The 23041-nt window shown below is 40.2% G+C and overlaps 1 protein-coding gene across 1 annotated transcript in view; it reads right to left on the reverse strand.

Moving 5' to 3' along the window:
• Window positions 1-2289: 2289 nt before the first annotated feature.
• LOC118993403 (acyl-coenzyme A synthetase ACSM2B, mitochondrial-like) overlaps window positions 2290-23041 on the reverse strand; it is a 39976-nt gene continuing 19224 nt past the window's right edge. The window contains 8 exon segments of the mRNA XM_037055783.1: window positions 2290-2394; window positions 6393-6503; window positions 7571-7679; window positions 7799-7926; window positions 8604-8702; window positions 18657-18703; window positions 19907-20064; window positions 20271-20350. Coding sequence (XP_036911678.1) covers window positions 2290-2394; window positions 6393-6503; window positions 7571-7679; window positions 7799-7926; window positions 8604-8702; window positions 18657-18703; window positions 19907-20064; window positions 20271-20350 — 837 coding nt within the window.

A 23041-nucleotide genomic window follows, 5' to 3' on the forward strand; every position in this document is an offset into this window, starting at 1 on the left:
ATAGTGTGGTTTATCTTTGAAAATGTTTCATGTGCATTTCAAAAGAATGTGTATTTTGCTTCTTTGGCATGAAAGGTTCTCTCTCTCCCCCCCCTCCCCCTCTGTCTTTTGTCCACAGTTAGGTCCATTGGATCTAGGACATTGTTCAATGCTGCAGTATCTTTGTTGATATTTTGTTTGGAAGATTTATCCATTTTTGGCAGTGGGATGTTGAAATACCCTACTCTAATTGTGTTGCTGTCAATATATTTCTTGAAGTCCTCCAATTTTTTTCTTACTTATTTGGGTGCTCCTATGTTGGGTGCATATATATTTGTAATATTTATGTCTTCTTGATGGATTCTTCCCCTGAAGAATTTTGAAGTGTCCTTCTGGGTGTCTTTTTATGACCCCCTCTTTTTAAAAATTTATTTATTTTTAGATAGAGGGGCAGGGAGAGAAGCTTCAATGTGTGGTTGCCTCTGGTGTGCCCTCTACTGGAGATCTGGCCCACAACCCAGGCATGTGTCTGACTGGGAATTGAACCAGCGACCCTTTGGTTTGCAGGCAGGCACTCAATCCACTGAGCCACACTAGCCAGGACTATGGCTCCTTATTTGAAGTCTATTTTGTTTGATGTGAGTACTGCTACCCCAGCTTCTTTTCCTGTCTTTTTAAAAATATTTTTAAAGGTTTTATTTATTTATTTTTGGTGAGAGGGGAAGGGAAAGAGAGAGAGGGAAAGAAATACCAATGTGTGATTGCCTCTTGCACGCTCCATACTGGGGACCTGGCCTGCAACCCAGGCATGTGCCTTGACTGAGAATTGAACTGGTGGGCCTTTGGTTTACATACCAGCACTCAATCCACTGTGCTACACCTGTCATTGTGATAAATAACATTTAAATGATACAAGGAACTAACAGAGGTTCTTTCAGGAAGGGACCCTCTTGCAGGGCTCTTTTGTGCATTACATGTTTCAGATATCACATTCTTTCACATCATCTGTGAAGCTTGCTGGGGAATCTGAACCTCCCAAAAATAATTTCAGGGAGGGCTTTTTATTCAGCTCCCAGCCCCAAGGGTCCCTCTTTCTCTTATCCCAGGACCTTCTTCTTCCCAGAATATATAGATACTAGAGTGTTGTGGGCAATGGAATGGTACCCATCAGTGTATAGAATAGAATGACCAAAAAAAACCCCCCTCATGACTCTATAACCACAGAACCAACTCAGACTGGCCCTATCCTGATTCATACAAGATACTGAGTTGTTTTTCAGAGACAACAAATCAAAACTGCGAGTCATGCAGCATAGGAAAAATGTTGCAAGTTACACCTGGAACCAAAATCCACTTCCCCCCACCACAGGCCCAAAGGACAGGGACATTTGGGAGATTATAGCAGGTACCTGTGCTATAATCCAAAAAATAAAAATAATTGCTACAATAGAAGAAACAAAAAATGAATACAATGAAAGCACAAATTGTTAGTTTTTAAAAAAGATTTTATGTATTTATTTTTAGAGAGGGGGAAGAGAAGTAGAGGAGAGGAAGAGAAACGTCAATGTGAGAGAGGAACATTGATTGGTTGCCTCTTGTATGTGCCCTGACTGGGGACTGAACCGGCAACCCACACATATGCCCTGACCAGTAATTGAACTGGTAACCTTTCGCTTTGTGGAACAATGCCTAACCAAGTGAGCCTATGTGGAGGTCCTGTTCAAGGAGATGGGGAGACATAGCCTTTTAATTCTTTCCTAAAATCCAATTTTCTGCTTGATTTGATTACTGTTGGTTCATCTATTCACCTGTGAGAGTAATGATAAGTTTTTCCCCTCCTCCTTCTCATCCTTCTTGTCTTCCATTATTTTTATCAGTTTCTATTTTACCAATTTCTTTATTTCACCCTTCCTTCCTTCCTTCCTTCCTTCCTTCCTTCCTTCCTTCCTTCCTTCCTTCCTTCCTCTCTCCCTCCTTCTTTCTCCTTTTTCTTTCCCTACAATTCATTTTCTTTCCTCCCTGCCTTCATCCCAGCTTCCTTCCTTTTTTCTTAACTGCTATTTTAATCCTTCTCTCTCTCATTTCATTTCTTTTTTCCCCATTTCCCTCTCCTTTCCTCACTCCCAGTCCTGTCCTCCCTTTCTCCCTTCAACCTCTAACATGGCAAGATTTTGAGCTAATAACCAGGAAGAGACATAAATCAGATGTCTTGTTATAAAGAATCTCATATCTCCATAGGAAGGCAGATCACCCAAAGGGAAATGGAAGGGGAATAAGAGTAGGGCCCCAAAGAAAAACCCCTTGATGTTTTCACTGGGCCCTGACTGGCCCAGACTTCTTCTACTCCTTATCTTGAAGCTTCTTCTGCTGGATTTTCCCTGAGACAGTTTTGGGCAGGTCCAAGACAAACTCTATCTGTTGGGACAAATCAATCCAGGGTTGGCCATCCATGACCTCAGTAGGGCTGAGAAATTTCTCTAGGATAAGGAGAACCTCTTGAGGTTGGAGGCCCCAAATGACTGACCACTGAGATTGGAAAACTCCCGGGGAGTCCCCTGTGCAAACAAGAAGGTTCAGAAAGTGCTCTTGGGCAAGAAAAGAAGAAACTGATCAGAATAGGACATAAAAGTCAGTCAACTGGTCTCTGACATATTCTAGGACAGAGAGAAGCAGTGCAGTGTACTGACATGACAGTAGTCAGACACCTGAGCTTTGACATCAGACTCTGAGCTCTATTCTCTTCTGTACCATTTGCCCGATTTTTAACAGTTACTAGGCTTTTTTGAGATTCAATTTTCCCACTGAGTAAACTGAAAAATAATAGCAACTTTGTTGAGTTGTTGTGAGAATAGAATGAGGTTATGCAGGCTGAGTTCTTGGCACGGGTAAATGCTCCAAAATATTAGCTGTGGTTATGAATCTAGACTAGAGACAGTAGACAGCTAAGAGTTGGAAAGCCTGGTTTTGAATTTCATCTCCATTATTTCATGTTGGTATGTCCTTAGCAGAGCTAAAAAACCTCTCTAATTTTACATTTCTCACCTGTGGGAAGGAATGTTTGATGTTGAGGACCCTTCCACATCTAATATTCTTGAATCCTAAGATATGGGTAACAAAGAGAATTCACTGAGGCTCCTGGTTATATGGCCTAGCTTGCCAGAGCACTGCTGTAGAAGTCAGATGATTTTGGTTCAAAATGAAGAAAAATGATAACATTGGGGTACATAGGTTCTTTTGAACCCCAATGTTCATAGCAGCACAACTTATAATAGGCAAGTGCTGGAAGCAACCTAAGTGCCCATCAGTAAATGAATGGATCAAAAAACTATGGTACATTTACACAATGGAATTCTATGCAGCAGAAAGAAAGAAGGAGCTCCTACCCTTTGCAGCATCATGGATGGAACTGGAAAGCATTATGCTGAGTGAAATAAGCCCAGTGGTGAAAGACAAATGACATATGATTTCACCTTTAAGTGAACCTAATCAACAAAACAAGCAAGCAAGCAAAATATAACCAGAGACATTGAAATAAAGAACAAGCTGACAGTAACCAAAGGGAGGTGGGAAGGGATAATGGGGGTAAAAGAGGGAAGGGTTTTCAGGAACAACTATAAAGAACACATGGGCAAAACCAAGGGGTGTGGGATCAGGGGAGGGAAGCTGGAGTAGTGGGGAGTGGATGGAGGGAAAGGCAGAAAACTGTACTTGAATAACAATAAAATTAAAACAAAATAAAAAACTTTTTTTAAAAATTAAAAAAAGAAACGCAATAACAATAGGGGTGCTGACATGGAAAAAGAATCTTCTTAGCAGCTGCCTTGCCATGAGGCAAAATGAAAGAGTTTATTAAAATTATAATGGGATAGAGTAGGGGAGTTGGCAAACTAGCTTGCGGGGAAAATCCAGTCCTTCTCCTGTTTTTGTAAATAAAATGTTATTGAAAAAACAACTATACCTATTCATTTACAATTGTTGCTGGCTACTTTCTCATTGCAAGGCAGATTTGAGTAGTTTCCATGAAGACAGTGTAACCTAAAGTATATACTCTTTGGTCCCTGGGTATAGATAGAGAGTAGAAGTAAACCACAGATTTAATGCTTAGAGGAAAACAACTATGCATATTATGAAGAAGGGAGCAAAAATATGTGGTTTCTGGGTGGAGGGAGGGGTGGGAATAATCTGCTACCCAGGTCATTCTAGAGAAGAAACTTGTAAAGAGATTTCTACTGAGTAATAATACACTATTATACTATACAATAGGCCCTCTCCACTGAATCTTAAAAAATATTCAGTTATAATTCAAAATTCATAATATGCTTGGTGTGATTGGTTTTCTAGTCTCTTTAAAATACTTATTAAATTCTTAATGTACCTTATGCCTCATAGATGTTAACTGTTTTTTTAAACAACCTGTGAAGGAGTAACACCATAATCTCCATCATACAGATAAGAAAACGGAGGCCCGATCTCTGAACTAATTGATTTTGATGTCTTTCAGTGTTTTTGCCTTTTTTTTTTTTGCTTCACCTCTTCCCAGAGTGATTGCTAAGTGATGGAGGTGAATTAATCTGTTTCAAAAGACTGCTAGACTGACTATCAGTTTGAGGTTGAAGTCTGTGTGATGGACTCTTTGATGTCCTACCAAAACTGCCCCCCCCCCCGGCTCCCGCGCAGGAGTGAAAGACTCACTCTCCCAATGCCAGACCTCTTTAGGGAGTGCAGCCACTATGGTGAGCTGTCTCTCACACAGCCACATCCCATTCCTGGGCAGGCGGATCCACGCCTGACCTACATAGGATGTAAAGACTCTCCTCCTTGTTGCTGCTTAAGAAACTCTGAAGGGTTGTCCTATTTTCAAAACTCCCTGTGACGTTGACTAAAGCCCCCACTGAACTACATCACAGTGAAACTTCACCTTCTGCCCAATGCTGCTCCTTTCCTCCCCTTCTCCCTCCTTCCATCCCCTTTAATTCCAAAGAATTCCTCAATAAACCTCTAGCATGTGAATCTACTTCCTAGAGTCTGCTTCTCAGAAACCCACCAATGTCAAATAGCCTGTGCCGACAAACTGTCAGTGAGTATCTGGGTTACATGAGAATCTGAGGTGTTTTAGGCTTAATGTGGTTGTTCTCACCTTCTACTGTAAGAAAGAAAGGAAAGAAAGAAAGAAGAGTGAGAGAGAGAGAAGAGAAGAGAAGAGAAGAGAAGAGAAGAGAAGAGAAGAGGAAGAGGAAGAGAAGGAAGGAAGGAAAAGAAAAGAAAGAACTCTTTCTTTGGGGTAAATTCCTATCCTGTACCCAACTCCAAAAACTGGGCCCCTCTTCCATATCCACCTCTATGCCTTACTTCCCCACCCCACAGTGAAAATAGCTGAAAACATATGTAACAGATTTTATGATTTTTGTCTTTTCTGATAACAGCACTTGCATTTTCCTACAGGGAGCCACCCTTCCCTCACTCAGTCCATGTCCTGGATGTAGGGCAGCTTTTTCTCCCATCTTCCTGCATTCTCTCCAGGGGTGATCATATAACCCAGAACTGGACAATCAGAGTGTTTCATCCCTTGGTTACAGGGATTGGTTTAACAATGGACACATGGCCTAAAGTCATCCAGTGAGAATCAACTTGAAGATTTTCTGGTACCTTTGAAGGAAAGGCTATTCTTTTTCTACTGGAATTTGCCTAGCTGTTAAAAAATATATGTTTGGAGCTATTGGGAGCCACCACAAGGAGAGAGCACTTCAAGAAAAAATGAAGCCCTGGCTGGTGTAGCTCAGTGGATTGAACGTAGGCCTGTGAAGCAAAGGGTCACCGGTTCAATTTCCAGTCAGGGCACATACCTGGGATGCAGGCTGGGTCCCCACTGGGGGGTATGTGAGAGGCAATCGCACATTGATGTTTCCCTCCCACTTTCTCCTTCTCTTCCCCTAACTCTAAAAATAAATAAATAAAATATTTAAAAAAATGAAGTCAATACAGAAAGGAGAGGTAAAGTGTGAAAGACCCATCCTTGACCACATAATTTGAATACCTGTTACCATCCACAAATAAGGCTTCATCCACCATGGACTTTACAATTGTGTGAGCAAGGGACTATAAGTTGGATTACTGTCCCGTGCAACTAAGAGAATCCTAAGTAATATTGGAAGACCTTGGCACAGAGAGTGGGAATATAAGCCTGATACTGGCTAGAAGTTGTTCTTATGGGAGATCTGATTTTCAAGGAGAGTGAGCTGAATGTTGAGGCAAAATTTCAAGCATCTATAATAGTTGCTGGATTGTATTTTGGGTCTTTCTTGGTAATAGGCAGGCAGAACTTTGAAATTAGAGTCCTTATCTAAAACCAGAAGAAGGAAATATGAGAAGAGGTCATCTCTGCTTCTTCAAGTTTGGGGAGCCCAGAGTCTCACCTTCCTTGGGTACTTGTATGGGGCTGTAACTGACTTCACATGCTGCTGCAGCTTCTTGGTGAGCTGGTCTGTGTCATAGGACATAAACTGTGGTGCTGGAACCACAAATGCCTTTACCTCCTGTGACAAGGATCAGGGTCAAGAGAGAATGGATCAGAATGATCATTGTCTCCTGGGATATGCTAAGTGTTAAGACTTCTGCTACAACCACCACCTTTATATCCTCCCAATTGTACCTCCAGATATTTGGGGCCAGGGAAAAGGAGAAACTGGGGATAGTAATAGTCAACAGTTCAATTCTCTCTCAAATAGTTTATTGGATGAGCATGCATGACTGTAGATTGAGACCTGGCCCACCTTGTATGCCAGGGACAAGAGGGAGTTATAGGGAGACACTAGATATAAGTGAAGAGAAGAAAAGGAAGACTGAATACCATAAATCCAAATGATCTGTTTAACCCCTTCAAACCACAGTTTGCACATTTGTATTCTGTAAAATGGAGATCCAATTGTCATACTCAATTCATGGGATGTGCAATGAAATGATATACAACCAGGCTTAGCTCTATGCTTGGCACAAAGAGTTTTCCTAGTAGAGGGTCCTCTTTGAGTCCAATTGCCTAGTGGATCCTATGATTTCTATGGTAATATGTCCCATCCTTGACAGAGACGTGCTATTGTCAACTTGCACCCTGAAGAAATGTACTTGGACATGGACTCACACCTCTGCACCTTAACTGTTCTCCACACATACACCAAGCTCCAATAGATTTTATCTGGATCTTTTTCTATAGCCCGGGCATTATAAATGGTCCCTTATCTTCCTCATATTCTAAGTGTAAACCCCATGGCTTATCTATTTGCTTAAATCCTTCCTTTGTTCTTCTTGTCAGGGATCAGACTCTGATTGATGTTCCAGTAATACTAGACTTTGTGAGGTGCTTGCTATGTGCCAGATCTTATTCTAAACAATTTACAAATATTCATTGACTTAATCATCACAATAACTGCTCATCTTACAGATGGGAAACTGAGGCTCAGAGGCTAAGTAACTTGCCCAAGTTCACACAGCTAGTAAGGAGTAGGGCAAATATTTTGACTCAGGCTGTCTAGTCCTCTGAGTAACCATCATACTAAATGCCCTCGTTTCCCAAATATGCCCTCTCCCAGGCTGCTGCTCCCATCATCTCTCCTTGGATGGGGTCTGGACTCCTGATAACAGCTGTCTCCACCACAGCAGGGTGCCCTATCAGTGCATTCTCCATCTCTGTGGGTCCTATCTGGTATCTGTAGAAAAATCTGCCCTTCAGAGAAGACTGGACAAAACTTCTAGGCAAGACCCAAGGTCTGGAATCAGTCAGGATAAAGATCCAGATTACCCTTCCCAGCCAAGAAACCAAGCTCACCCACTGGAGTTAATAATCTCATCTGCCCGCCCCATGAACTGGAAATATCCATCTTGATCCTTGATGGCCTGGTCTCCTGTGAGCCAAAAATCCCCTCGTATGTTGGCTGCTGTCTTCTCCAGATTGTCCTGGTGACCAGAGATAGTCATTGTAACTAGAAAGCCTAAGTCCTCTGTCTTAGGGCTTCTATGAACAGATGTGCAGGTCATGCATTTTATAAGTTGAACCTGTCAACCCCAGCCCTAAATGGAACTAAATTTCCCTCACCCTTTATTTCAGTTATTCCTTCTCGGGCTTCTTCCCTGCTCCCCTTGTTTCAGTCTAAGGAATAATATTAATGCATTAATTCACCCATGTTCTAGGGCATTTTTTCCTGACTGATTCCACCTTCCTTTCAATAGTCAGCCTAACTTCTGTTCCATTCCATTACACCATTTAAGGGGACCAAAGAGGATCAAAGGCATGAAGTAGGGAGATGATACTTGGTAGACGCACAGGGCTGTCCTTTGGAGAATGCTGCCATATGTAGTTTAGGGTCAATAAGCTTTCTGTCATGAAACATTTCTTGTGGGTGGAAGGATGTATCTAAATGAAGATAATTCTTCAAATGAGATCTTAGTGATAGACTAAGGATAGCATGGGTGAATTGCCCATCTTTTCTCTTGGAAAAGCACTTATTCTTAGACACTGGATACTCCTCGCCAATGTTTCTTGGAAAGTTCATGACTTTGGAGCCCTTTCTCACCCATGTTGGAGGCAAATATTCCCACCAGGGAACAAAGGTAGAGGAGCACACATTTCTTACCACATAGCCAGAGAAAATGCCTATGGACTTTATGGGTTTGATCCTGATGCCCAAGTCTTCTGCATCTAGGGGCAGGACATAGCCCTTGTCATTTATGACCTGGGGGAGAAAGCAGATTGAAAGAATGATCAGAAGAATGATCTGGATAACAGGGGATGCCTCGAATAGCAACATGGAAGAACTGGCGTGGTCAAATGGAGACCCTCTTGCTGCAGTGGTGATTAAAAACAAGAACCAGACAGCACAGAAAGCCAAGAGTTTGAAGCCCAGATCTCCAATTCATCTGCCTTGAATGGTTTAGGTGAAGCCTTTATTGAGACTGAACCAGATGAATTTGGGAAACTTCTGGTTTTAGGAGCTCAGAAAATATAGCACTTTCCCATTGTCTTTGAGGCCCATGGACTCAGACATCAGACAGATCAAAACACAAATTATGACTCTGCTACCTTACTTGTTCTTTGTGAGCTACTTAAACTTTATGGGTGAGGGGGGGAACCCAAAAGAACCCAGAATTTATTTATTTACAAAACAAATGTGCATTTATTCTTTTGTGTTTAAACTTTAGCCACCTTCAAAGTACTCTCCATTGGATGCAATACACCTATCAAGATGTTTTTGCCAAAGATAAAAAGTTTTTTTAATTTATATCTTATTCAAGTACAGTTTTCTGTTTTATATTCCCTGCCCTGCCCCACCCCCAGTGCTCCCCATCTCCCTCCCATTTCCACCCCCCCACCTTAATTATTGTCCATGTGTCCTTTACACTTATTCATGTGAGTCCTTCCACTTTTCCCCTATGATTCTCTCCCCACTCCACTCTGGACCCTGTCAGCCTGTTCCGTATTTGAGTGTCATTGGTCATATTTTGCTTGCTTGTTTGTTTTGTTGTTTAGATTCCTGTTAAAGGTGAGATCATATGGTATTTGTCTTTCATTGCCTGGCTTATTTCGCTCAACATAATACTCTCCAGTTCCATCTATGATGTTGCAAAAGGTAGGAGCTCCTTCTTCCTTTCTGCAGCATAGAATTCCATTGTGTAAATGTACCATAGCTTTTTGATCCAGTCATTTACTGATGGGCATCTAGGTTGTTTCCAAAGCTCAACAATCATGAATTGTGCTGCTATGAACATCGGGGGGCATAGGTTCTTTTGGATTAGTGTTTCAGGATTCTCAGGATATACCCCTAATAGTGGAATTGCTGGGTCAAAAGGCACGTTCATTTTTATTTTTCTTAGAAAATTCCATACTGATTTCCATAGTGGTTGTATCAGTCTACAATCCCACCAACAGTGAACTAGGGTCCCCTTCCCCCCACAAACTATCGAGCACTTGTTTGTTTGTTTCTTTGTTTATGGTAGCCATTCTGACTGGTGTTAAGTGGTATCTCATTGTGGTTTCTTAATTTGAATGTCTCTGATAGCTAGCGATATCGAGAATCTTTCCATGTGTCTCTGGATCCTCTGTATGTCCTCCTTAGAGAAGTGTCTGTTCAAGTCCTTTGCCCATTTTTTAATTCGGTTGCTCATCTTATTTGAGTGGAGTCATGTGAGTTCTTTGTACATTTTGGAGATTAAACCTTTGTCTGAGGTATCATTGGCAAATATGTTTTCACAAATTGTTGCTCCTCTTTTTATCTTGATACTGTTTTCCTTAGCCATGCAGAACCTTTTAATTTTGATGAGATCCCATTTGTTTATTCTTTCCGTTATGTCCCTTGCTCTAGGGGACGTATCAGTAAAAATCTTGCTGCGTGGAATATCTGAGATTTTCCTGCCAATGTTCTCCTCTAGGGCTTCAATGGTGTCATGGCTTATATTTAAGTCTTTTATCCACCTTGAATTAACTTTCGTGTTTGGCATAAGTTGGTGCTCGAGTTTCATTTTTTTTGCATGTGGCTGTCCAGTTCTCCCAACACCATTTGTTGAAAAGGCTGTCTACTCCATTTTATGTTATTGCCCCCTTTGTTGAATATTAATTGACTGTAGAGATTTGGGTTTATTTCTGGGCTCTCTGTTCTGTTCCATTGGTCTATGTGCCTGTGTTTATGCCAGTACCAGGCTGTTTTGAATACAGTGGCCTTGTAATACATTTTGATAACAGGTATTGTGATCCCTCCTATTTTGTTTGTCTTTCTCAAAATTGTGGCTGCTATTCAGGATTTTTATGGGTCCATATAAATTTTTGAAGTGTTTGTTCTATGTCTATGAAATACGCCATTGGAACTTTAATAGGTATTGCATTGAATCTGCAAGTTGCTTTGGATAGTATGGACATTTTAATGATGTTAGTTCTTCCAATCCATGAACATGGTATGTGTTTCCATTTGTTTCTGTCTTCCTTGATTTTTTTTTCAGGGTTGTGTAATTTCCTATATACAGGTCTTTTACCTCCTTGGTTAGGTTTATTCTCAGATATTTTATTTTTGTTTTTGCTATATCGAATGGGATTTTTCTCCTGATTTTTGCTTCTTCTGTTTCATTGTTGGTATACAAAAATGCCTTTGATTTCTGGATATTGACTTTGTGTCCCGCTCTTTGGCCAAATTCATTTATTAGTTCGAGCAGTTTTTTGGTAGAATCTATAGGATTTTCCATGTGCACTATCATGTCATCTGCAAACAATGACAGTTTTGTTTCCTCCTTTCCGATTTGGATGCCTTTTATTTCCTTTTCTTGTCTGATCACTGTGGCTAGAACTTCTAATACAATATTAAGTAGAAGTAGTGAAAGTGGGCAACCTTGTCTTGTTCCTGATCTTAGTGTAAAAGATTTTAGTTTTTGCCCATTAAGTATGATGTTGGCTGTAGGTCTTTCATATATGGCCTTTAGTATATTGAAGAATATTCCCTCTATTCCCATTTTTCTGAGTACCTTTATCATAAATGGGTGTTGTACCTTATCAAAAGCTTTTTCCGCATCTATTGATATAATCATGTGGTTTTTGTCCTTGCTTTTGTTTATGTGACGTATTACATTTACTGATTTACTGATAATGAACCATCCTTGCATCTCTGGGATGAATCCCACTTGGTCATAGTGTATGATCTTTTTGATGTATTGTTGGATGCGATTTGCCAATATTTCATTTAGGGTTTTAGTGTCTATGTTCATCAGCGATATTGGCCTGAAGTTTTCTTTCTTTGTTGTGTCTCTATCTGGCTTTGGAATTAGGATGATGCTGGCTTCATAAAAAGAATTGGGGAGTTTTCCTTCCTTTTGGATTTTTTGAAATCGTCTGTGAAGAATCGGGGTTAGTGCTTCCTTAAAAGCTTTGTAGAACTCTCCTGCGAAACCATGTGGTCCAGGGCTTTTGTGTGACTGGGGTTTTTTTTTATTACTTCTTCAATTTCATCTGCTCTTATTGGCCTGTACAGGTTTTCTGCTTCTTTTTCATTGACTTTTGGAAGATTATGTTTTTCTAGAAATTTGTCCATTTCATCTAGGTTTTCAAATTTCTTGGCATACAGCTCTGCATAGTAATTCCTTACAATCCCTTCTATTTCTGTGGTGTCAGTTGTAATCTCTCCTCTTTCATTTCTGATTGTGTTTATTTGGGTCCTCTCTCTCCTCTTCTTAATGAGCCTACTTAAAGGTTTGTCTATTTTGTTTATCTTTTCAAAAAACCAACTCCTAGATTCATTGATCCTTAGAATTGTGCTTTTAGTTTCTATGTCATTTAATTCTCCTCTGATCTTGGTTATCTCCTTCCTTCTACTTGCTCTGGGCTGTCTTTGTTGTTGTTCTTCGAGTTCTTGCGGGTATCGAGTTAGGTTGTTTGTTTGAAATGTTTCTATCTTCTTTAGGTAAGCCTGTATTGTTATGAACTTCCCTCTCTGGACTGCCTTCTCTGTGTCCCATAAGTTTTGTGTTGTTGTGAGTTCATTTTCATTAGTTTCCAGAAGCTTATTGCGTTCTTCCCTAATTTCAATCTTGACCAATTCGTTGTTTAATAGCATACAATTCAGTCTCCATGATTTTGGGTGTTTTGGGTTTTTTCCTGTGGGGTTGTTTTCCCACTTCAGTCCCTTGTGATCAAAGAAAATGCTTGGTATGATTTCTATTTTCCTGAATTTTTTGAGACTCGTTTTGTGTCCTATCATGTGGTCTATCTTTGAAAATATTCCATGTGCACTTGAAAAGAATGTGTATTTAGCTTCTTTGGGATGAAGGGCTCTATATATATCAATTAAGTCCATTTCATCTAGAGTGTCATTTAATGCTGCAATATCTTTGTTGATATTTTGTTTTGAAGATCTGTCCATTTTTGACAGTGGGGTGTTAAAATCCTCTATCTAATTGTGTTGCTGTCCATACCTTTTTTGAGGTCCTCTAGGATTTTCTTTATATATTTGGGTGCTCCTATGTTGGGTGCATATATATTTACGATGTTAATGTCTTCTTGGTGGATTCTTCCCTTGAGTATTATGAAGTGAACTTCCGGGTCTCTCTTTATGGCCCTTGTTTTGAAGTCTATTTTGTCTGATATGAGAATTGCTACCCTGACTTTTTTTCTTGTCCATTTGCTTGGAAAATTTGTTTCCATCCTTTCACTTTTAGTCTGTGGTGGTCTTTTGACCTGAGGTGGGTCTCTTGTAGGCAGCATATGTGTGGGTCATGCCTTCTTAACCATTCAGCTCTTCTATGTCTTTTAATTGGTGGATTTAATCCATTTACGTTTAAGGCTATTATTGAAAGGTACTTATTCATTGCTATTTGTGTACCTGTGTTCCTCTCCGTCTCTCTCTTTTCCTTCCTTTCCTTAAAGCAGTCCTTTTAGTAATTCTTGTAGAGTTGGTTTGGTGGAGGCATATTTTTTTAGACTTCTTTTGTCTTGGAAGGTCTTTATTTGTCCTTCTATCTTGATTGAGAGCCTTGCTGGGTAAAGTAGCATTGGTTGTAGTCCTCTGTTTCTCATTACTTGGAATATATCCTGCCATTCTCTTCTTTTGGAATGTTTCCATTGAGAAGTCAGTAGCCAACCTTATTGGGACCCCCTTGTATGTTACTTCCTTTTTCTGCCTTGCTGCCTTTAGGATTCTTTCTTTGTCTTGGAGGTTTGCCATTTTAATAATGATGTGTCTTGCAGTAGGCCTCTTTGGGTCCCACCTGCCTGGGACTCTCTGTGATTCCTGGATTCCTGTGACTTTATCTCTCCTCAACTTAGGAAAATTATCGTTATTACTCTTTGAAGTGGGTTTTCTATCCCTTGTTCTTCTTCTCCTGGTATTCCTATTATTTGTATATTATTACGTTTCATATTGTCTTGCATTTCTCTTAGACTCTCCTCATTTTTTCTGATTCTGTTTTCCATTACTTGGTCTGTCTGCAAGGTTCTCTCTACCCTGTCTTCGAGCTCGCTTAAGCAGTCTTCCACCTCATCAATCCTACTGTTCATTCCTTCTACTGTGTTCTTCAGTTCAGAAATTGTATTCTTCATTTCCTCTTGGCCTTTGCTCATGGTTTCTATTCCTTTTTCATGTTGGCATAGTTTGTGGAGATTTCATTGTAGCTCCCCTGTAGTTTCTGGTAGCTTGTTGTCAGCTCTTTGAATTTCCTGATAACCAGTGCTTTGAATTCATTATCTGATAGTTGACTTGCCTTTATTTCATCTAACATTCTTTCTGAGACTTCCTCCTTTTCTTTCATTTGGGGATTGTTTCTTTGTATTCCCATTATTTGTGATGCTCTTCTTGTTGGCCTCAGCTTCTTAAATTGATCTTTTCTGGTTCCCTGGGTTTATGGTGTGAACTTCTGTGGTAGAATACCTGTGAATTTCAGTGGTGCAGTCTCCTGCATGTATCTTGGTGTTCTCCACTTCCTCCTACTCCTCCTGTTGGTTTTCCAGGTGGTCAAACCTTTTCTTCTGGTCTCACTAGCTGCAGAAGCCTGAGGGGCTGTTAGTGTGGCCTTTCTCGTGCTTTGGTGAGCTCATCTGGTCTTGCCAGTGCCCTCCCAAGACCCAGACTGGCGCCGCTCTCCCATGCCCCACTGAGAGCGGATTTTTCCCCAGGCTTTCCATCCCTGGTCTGGTGTGAGGGCACGAGCTCCCAGCCAGGCTTTCCTGGTCTTGCAGGCTTGGGCGTGGACCTTTCCCTGTGCCGTGGCTGAACACACAGGGCAACTCACAATTCTCCCAAGCCAACAGCCACAGCCTGACTCCCGGTGCTTTGCAGTGTGTGCCGGCTGAGTAGCGATGGAGCTGGCGACTGGCTCTCTTCTAGGGGTCCTGCCAGCAGCCTGAGACTCCCCAAGACTGTTCGAGAGTTGGCACAGGCCCCGTGCTACCAGGAAAGCACGGGTGACTCTGCTTAATTCATTTTCATTTCTGCTTTTTTTAGGTTTGGTTGCTGATAGTGGTGAGTTTGTTGTCATTTTCTTGTTCAAAATATCTATCTTCTTTTTCAACTCCCTTTAACATTTCATATAATAAAGTCTTGGTGATGATGAACTCCTTTAACTTGGCCTTATCTGGGAAGCACTTTATCTGCCCTTCCATTCTAAATGAAAGCTTTGCTGGAGAGAGTAATCTTGGATATAGGTCCTTGCCTTTTATGACTTTGAATACTTCTTTCCAGCCCCTTCTTGCCTGTAAGGTCTCTTTTGAGAAATATTCTGACAGTCTTATGGGAACTCCTTTGCAGGTAAACTGTCTCCCTTCCTCTTGCTACTTTAAAGTTTCTCTTCTTATCTTTAATCTTGGCTAATGTAATTATGATGTGCCTTGGTGTGTGCTTCTTTGGGTCCAACTTCTCTGAGCCTCTTTGAGCTCCCTGGATTTCCTAGAAATCTATTTTTTGGCTAGATTTGGAAAGTTCTCCCTCATTAATTTTTCAAATAACTTTTCAATTCCTTGCTCTTCCTCTACTTCTTCGGGTACCCCTATGATTGGAATGCTGGAACATTTAAAGTTGTCCTGGGTATTCTTTAGCCTCTCCTCATTTTTCTGAATTCTTGTTTCTTTATTCTGTTCTGGTTGAATATTTATTTCTTCCTTCTGCTTCAAATTGTTGATTTGAGTCCTGGTTTCCTTCCTTTCACTGTTTAGTCCTTTTATTTCACTTTGCATATCCTTCACTTTTTCCTCTATTTTGTGACTGTACTGAACCAACACTGTGAGCATCCTGATTACCAGTGTTTTGAACTGTGCATATGATAGGTTGACTCTCTTCATCACTTAGTTGTATTTTTTCTGGGGGTTTGATCTGTTATTTCATTAGGATTTTTTTTTTGTCTTCACAGCATGTTACATAGTAAAGGGCAGAGCCTTTGGTATTCACCAGGGAAGAGCAATCTATGTTGCTGTGTGTGATGCTGTATGTGGGGGAACAATGAGGTCTGCTCAGCTCTCTGCCAACTTCCAATCTCCTTCACCACTATCTACAACAAATTGGGCCATTCTGGTGCTGATTTCCAGGTGGGTGGTTTTGTGTGCCTTCTAGGACCCTGGGGGTCTCTACAACAAACTCTCATGTGAGGCTGGGAGTTTCTCTTGCCACCTCAACCCCCGTAGGTTTTTTTCAGTCAAAGGCTTTGCGGCTGTATTTCCCTGCACTGGAATCCTAGGTTGCTCAGACTGACTCCCTCCACAGTTGTCCCTTCCAGTTTATTCACACACGAGTGTGGTACTACCCACTCCACCAGATTCTGTCTCACCTGCCCCACTCTATGAGCAGCCACCTTGTTGCAAATCCTCCCCACTGGGATGCCTGTCTCCACCCCTTTTAATGGTCTAGGTGAATGTTCCTTCTTTAATTTTTGGTTGTCAGACTTCCATGCAGTTTGATTTTCTGTCGGTTCTATTTGTTTCTTGTTTTTAAATCTGCTGTCCTTCTTTTGGTTGTGCAAAGAGGCACGTGTATTCACCTATGCCTCCATCTTGGCCAGAAGTTGGAATCTTTTTCTGAACTCATTGATTCTGATGCCTTTCAGTGTTTTTGCCTTTTTCTGTTTCACCTCTTCGACTTTCGCAAAACATGTCCCTTTGAGGTCTTTTTTTTTTTAAATCCAGGGAAACAAAAAGGAAAAAAAAGTCTCATGGGGTGAGATCAGGTGAATAGGAAGGATGGGGAATGGGAGTTATGCCATTTTTTGGCATAAAAATGCTAACTACTCAGTGTGGTGTTGGAAAATGTGCTTGTAAATCATGAAATGGGCAAACGTGTTGAAAGAGTCTTCAAAAAAATTCACTGAAGCTGAATGTAGTCTCTCACAACAATGCCAGCTGATACACTGATACAGATGGGTTCCTAGAACACTCATCTAGCAGGGGAAGCCTGTACTACAAGGGACTCCCCACTCTCCAGAAGGCAATCCTGTTTTGGGTGTTCCTCCTCATACATCTCAATGCCTTTATCTGTGAAACTGAAATAATATCAGCCCATTTCACAAAACTGTTATCAGAATGAAATAGTGTACTACGAAAAGAGTTCCACAAAGTTACCACAATTGGTTACCATAGTTAGAGCAGGCAATCATAGGTAGCAATGAATAGAATATAAATTTTTATACTCTAGGTCTGCATATCTATACACAGAACCATAAATACACATAAACAAATTCTATTTCTTGGAATTTATCTTAAAGAAATAATAAAGGAAGGGAGCAAAAGTTTAGCTACATGTTTTTAAAATAATTTCATGTTTTTAATATAAACATTTCAAAGCAATTCAATGGAAGGATTAAAACCTATTAAACAAATGTTACTGGATATCTATAGAGAAAAAAATGAACATCAAACCCTACCTCAGAAAATACATAAAATGTGCATAAATAAGAACCAGTTAAGATGATTCCCAAACATAAACATGCAAGCTAAAATCAGAAACCTTTAAAATAACAAATGAGGCTTTATCAAAACTATTATCATTTGCTCAAAAAAGATACTGTTAGGGACAGAATTAAGCAAGGCATGTAGAAAATTGTTTCAAATCATATTTGTGTCAAGGACTGGTATCCATATTTATAAGAACCTCCACAACACAACAAACTGAGTTTAAAAAATCAATAAAGTAGGTAAAAGTTTTCCACAGAATATTTTACAAAAATCTTATGAAATACCATCTATGAATGGAAAATAAACACATGAGAAAATGTGCAAAATCTTTAGTTATCAAGTAATTTAAAATTAAAACCAAGATTTGATACCCTCCATATTAGTTAAATTAAAAAAAAACAGTACCAAATGCTATCCAAATTGTGGTGCAACTGGAAATTTCACACATTGTGGGTGAGAATGAAAAATAATACAATCACTTTGGAAAATATTGGAAGCTTTTTTCTTTTTTAACAACATTTTTTATTGTTGTTTAAATATAGTTTTCTGCCTTTTCCCCCACCCCTCCCCATCACTTCAGCCCTCCCTACCTCCCTCCCTTTTTCACTCTCCCCTTGTTATTGTCCATGTGTCCTTTATAATTGCTCATGCACAAACCCTTTACCTCTTTCCCCTATAATATCCCCTGCCCTCTCCCCTCTGGTCACTGTCAGCCTGCTCTCAATTTCAATGTCTTTGGCTATACTTTGCTTGCTTGTTCGTTTTGTTGGTTAGGTTCCTGTTAAAGGTGAGATCATATGGTATTGCTACAACATCTTCATCGCAGTGTTGTTTTTAACCAGTTAAATTTAAAAAAATCATCTATTGATTAACAAAATGCATAGAGTGGTGGAAGCACACTATCAGTTATTATATAGTCATTAAAAATCATGGCATATGTCAGTATTAATTGACTCAGAAAGATGGTCACCCAAGATTATTCAACAATAAAAGTAAGAAAATGATGTGTCAAAATTTACCCCTATTTTTGTTTTAAAAATGTATATATTTATCATGCTAACAAGCCAGCTTATTTGCTGGCTATTCAGAGTGTTTTTCTCTGCATGGTAAGAATAGAAAAATTTCCCTTTTCTTCCTTTTCTTCTTTCCTTCCTCCCTTTCATATTGTTTTAATATCTTTCTCTTCATTATTTTTTCTAAATGAAAAATATAACAAATAAGTTACTGAAAACTTTGTGTTTCCCCCCTTTTCCCTCCCTCCTGAGTGCACCAAATAAACCTGCACATCGTAATGGAGAATCGCAGTCCCCAGGCAGCCAGGTTTGACTCATTGTCTTGGAAACTCAACACATCCCCGTGGGAAGCAGTAGACAGATGGGCAAACTTCAGGAGGGTTATGAGGTCACAGGAAAAAAATTCAGTAGAGCAGGTCCTGACACAGTCTGAAGATGGCTCATGTTTGGTAGCTCCCTTCCTCCCCTTTCCTGGGCTCTCTCCCCTGTGCTGTAACCTCCATTGGAGGGGTTGCACTAAAGTGTTTGGAAAGCAATCTGGAAGCAATCTTTCCTTACTCCCCAGGAAAAAGGAACTAACAACCATATTATCATCTTTTTAAGGGGAACCATACTTTTTTAAGCGACCACAGACACCAAAAGTTGTTTAAAACCATGTGGGATTAAATTACCTTCCTTAAGAGGGCCAGTTCTGTTTGAATCCTAAAATAAATTCTCCTACAGAGATTCTGGTGTCCAAGGGAACATTTTCTAGACAAGACTCCCTCTGAAGGGCTGGATTCCTGCCGTAACTGCATTGTCCTAACCCACATTTGCAAAATTCCTCTATATCACAGCGCTGCCATGAGCTGTCTTGGGGGTTCTTCAGGGGTACTGGGGACCATTATGTGCCATAGAAGGATGTAAAGTAACAGAGTGCGAGGAGGAGGAAAAAGAACCAAGAGTCACAAATAAGAGGCACTGGGGAAATACTCCCTAGGTTGTTTTGATAAGTGGCACAATGAATCCACATTGTGCTCAAGTAGCCCCCAAGAGTTCCAAGAAGATATCCCAGCAGGTGAGATGGGGGCCTAGTGGGTTCTTCTCCTACCCCTCATTTCAATGTGAGCAGCTTAGTGTAGTGCCTTATACATTTGATATATTCAGGTCTCTGCTAAAATGTTATCTGACTACAAGGGACTTTTCTGACCACCATTTTTGAAAGTCTAGGCTTTCATCTCACCTCACCTCATCTCACTTATCTTTACTTTTCTCCATAGAAGTTCTCACTGTCTTCCATTTCATATATTTACTAGTTTATGTCTCTTTCCCCCACTTGCATGAGAATGCAATCTCCATGAGAGCAGAAGTTTGGCCTGTTTTATTCCCTGCTGAATTTTCAGTACCTATCCCACAGATAAATAAATATAACAGAATAAATAGCTCAATAAATATTTACAGAATAAGCACATGATAAAAGGTAGCTCATATATATACTATTTTTTTTAATCAAAGAGACTTTTGAAGTCCACCAGGCTGAACAGTTTATGGTTCCCCCTAGGAGCTAGTACCATTTCTGTCTGGCCATAAAACTCTCGAATGTCCAGTCCTGTCTGAGACTTCCAGCTCTTCAGAGTGTCTGGGAAGAGGGTCTCTCCTCCACTGAAGCAGTTCTGTAGATGTGAGAACTTGTAACTGAAGGAGAGAAGAGAAGTAATTTTTCTCCCCTTATCCTCCTGGAACCAAACTCTGCCCATGCCTAGATCTGGATTCTGGGTGCTTTGGCAATTATGTTAACTTCATGGGGCAACTCAAATAGATGAGAATGTGCGTAAGTAATGGAAGCAGGAGGAAGTACCAATAGATCCATAGGTTCTTACGAACCCCCAAAGCTCCACCACCTGAAAAGTTCCTGTTGTAGCAACATTTGGTAAACAATGGGTGCTCCTACCAGGTTGTTGATTGGGTAGCTGGACAGCACCTGGAGAGAACCAACTGAGACACTGATCACCAAGTCAAATGCTGAACTTATCAGTATGCATAGTGGTTATGAGCATGGGCTATGACACAGCAGTGTCTAGATTTAAATCCCAGTTTCTTTGCTATGTCTATTTCAGGCCAAATGAGCCTCAATTCTCATGTACCCTTGAGCCAAAAGTAACAGAGAAATGACTACCTATCATTATAGAAAAAAGGTCCAGAATTAATTTGGATCAGTTTTGCCAAATCAAGCTGCCTATTCCTGGAAATTTAATGACTAGTTTTCATAAACATACCTTTAGGACACAGAGGACAAATACAAGGTTAGTGGGCTAAATATGGCCCTCCATCTTGTTTTATCCAGTCCGGCATTGTGTTCCTACCCTGCATCAGTGATGAGTTCCTTGCCTGTAGTTAAGGTGTAGTTACACTTACACAGTCCTAAAATTATATTCAGCCTTATGAGGGGAATCTTGAAGTTGATGTGGCCCCCGGTGAAAATGAGTTTGACACTCCTGCTTTAGTATTATGTAAACACCAAGTGACCAAGGGAAGGAGATCAACTGCTGTTGCTAATTGGCTGTGTGTTTTGGTTAAGTCCTTTAATCTCCTATGGCCAGCTTTATATAGATTAATTTTGTTAGAAAAGTGCTTTCAAAAGTTAAAAGTGCCTTATAGACATCCCAGAAGTGCTATTAAAATTTAGCTAGTACTGTCCTGGCCCAATGGCTTAGTTTGTTGGAGTGTCATCCCCTACACCAAAAGATTACTGATATGATCCCAGGTGAGGGCACATATGGGAGGCAACTGATCATTGTTTCTTTCTCTCTCTCTCTCTCCCCCTCCCCTTTATTCCCCTCTCTCAAAAATCAATAAGCATATTCAGATGAGAATAAAAATATTTAGCTGGTACCAACACCTTCCAGACCCTGTGCTATCTCATTTAATGCTTGCAATGACCTCATGGAGTTTGTATTATCATCCCCACTTTACAGAAGGGAAAATGGTGACTCAGAGAATTAAATAACTTGCCCGAAGTAACACAACTAGCCAGTAGTGGACCCAGCATCTGCAGCTAGTGCTCTTAACAGTTATGTAACACCACTTTTGTCTCATGCTTTGCTTTGTATAAAATTTATTAAAGTATAAAATTTATTAGAAAAATGATTTGACAGAAAGTCTAGAAAAATTATTAACATTAGTAAATCATGCAATTACTTCCTCCAAGTGTTCTTGATGAACTGGTATAACATGTGAAAATCAGTCCATTTCCCTTATTTCCTTGCCTTACAAGAAGCTCAGTATGCAATTAACTATTTACTGCCTTTCTTACTCTCATTAGTCTCCCCACTCCACAACTCCAATCTATAGTTTCCTAATAGATATTATAATTTTTTATCTGTTTTCCTCTTGTTTTTTTTTCTCATGAGAGTTAAGAGAAGCCACATCAAATCATGTTTGGAAAGAGTAAGAGTAAGAATTTGTTTAATTCAGAGAATGACAGAATCATTCAAAGAGAATCACCTGAGAGTGTGCTGACCATACCTGACTTCTTTTTTACATTTTTAAAAAGACTTTATTTTTATTTATTTATCTTTAGAGGGGAGGGGAAGGAGAGGAGATAAATATCAATGTATGGTTGCCTCTCATGAGTCCCCTGCTGGGAACTGGCCTGCAAACCAGGCATGTGCCCTGACTGGGAATCGAACAGCAATCATGTGGTTTGCAGGCCCTTGCTCAATCCACTGAGTCACATCAGCCAGGGCCATACCTGACTTTTTAAAAAAATTTGAATTTAATTAATGTTCAAATACATTTTTTTGTCTTTTATTCCCATCCCAGCCCCTCCCCGCAGTGCTCCCCACCTCCCTCTCATTTCCACCCCCCTTTGTTGTTGTTCATGTGTCCTTTATACAAGTTTCTGTAAATCCTTCCCCTTTTTCCTTTGAAATTTCCTCCCCTCTCCCCTCTGGTCACTGTCCCCCTATTCTCTATTTCAGTGTCTTTGGCTTTATTTTGCTTGCTTGTTTGCTTTGTTGTTTAGCTTCCTGTTAAAGGTGAGACCACATGGTATTTGTCTTTCAACACCTGGCTTATTTCACTCAGCATAATGCTTTTCTGTTCCATCCATGCTGTTGCAAAGGGTAGGGGCTCCTTCCTTCTTTCTGCTGCATAGAATTCCATTGTATATATGTACCATAATTTTTGATCCATTCATTTATTGACGGGAACCTAGGTTGCTTCCAACTCTTGCCTATTGTAATTTGTGCTGCTATGAACATTGAGGTGCCTAGGTTCTTTTGGACTGGTGTTTCAGGGTTCTTAGGATATAATCCCAGCAGTGGAATTGCTGGGTCAAAAGGCAGGTGAATTTTTAGTTTTCTTAGAAAATTCCATACTGTTTTCCACAGTGCTTGTACCAGTCTGAAATCCCACCAATAATGAATTAGAGTCCCCTCTTCTCCACAACCTCTCCAACACTTGTTTGTTGCTTTGTTTATGATGGCTATTCTGACCAGTGTAAAGTGGTATGTCATTGTGGTTTTAATTTGCATCTCTCTGATAGCTAGCATCTAACTAGCATTGAGCATCTTTTCATGTGTCTCTGGATCTTCTGTATGTCCTCCTTGGAGAAATGCCTGTTCAAGTCCTTTGCCCACTTTTTAATTGGGTTGCTTGTCTTCTTAGAGTG

This window comes from Sturnira hondurensis, unplaced genomic scaffold (assembly GCF_014824575.4).
Source record: "Sturnira hondurensis isolate 20B ecotype Veracruz unplaced genomic scaffold, ASM1482457v3 Scaffold0008729, whole genome shotgun sequence".
In the NCBI taxonomy this organism is placed as follows: Eukaryota; Metazoa; Chordata; class Mammalia; order Chiroptera; family Phyllostomidae; genus Sturnira; species Sturnira hondurensis.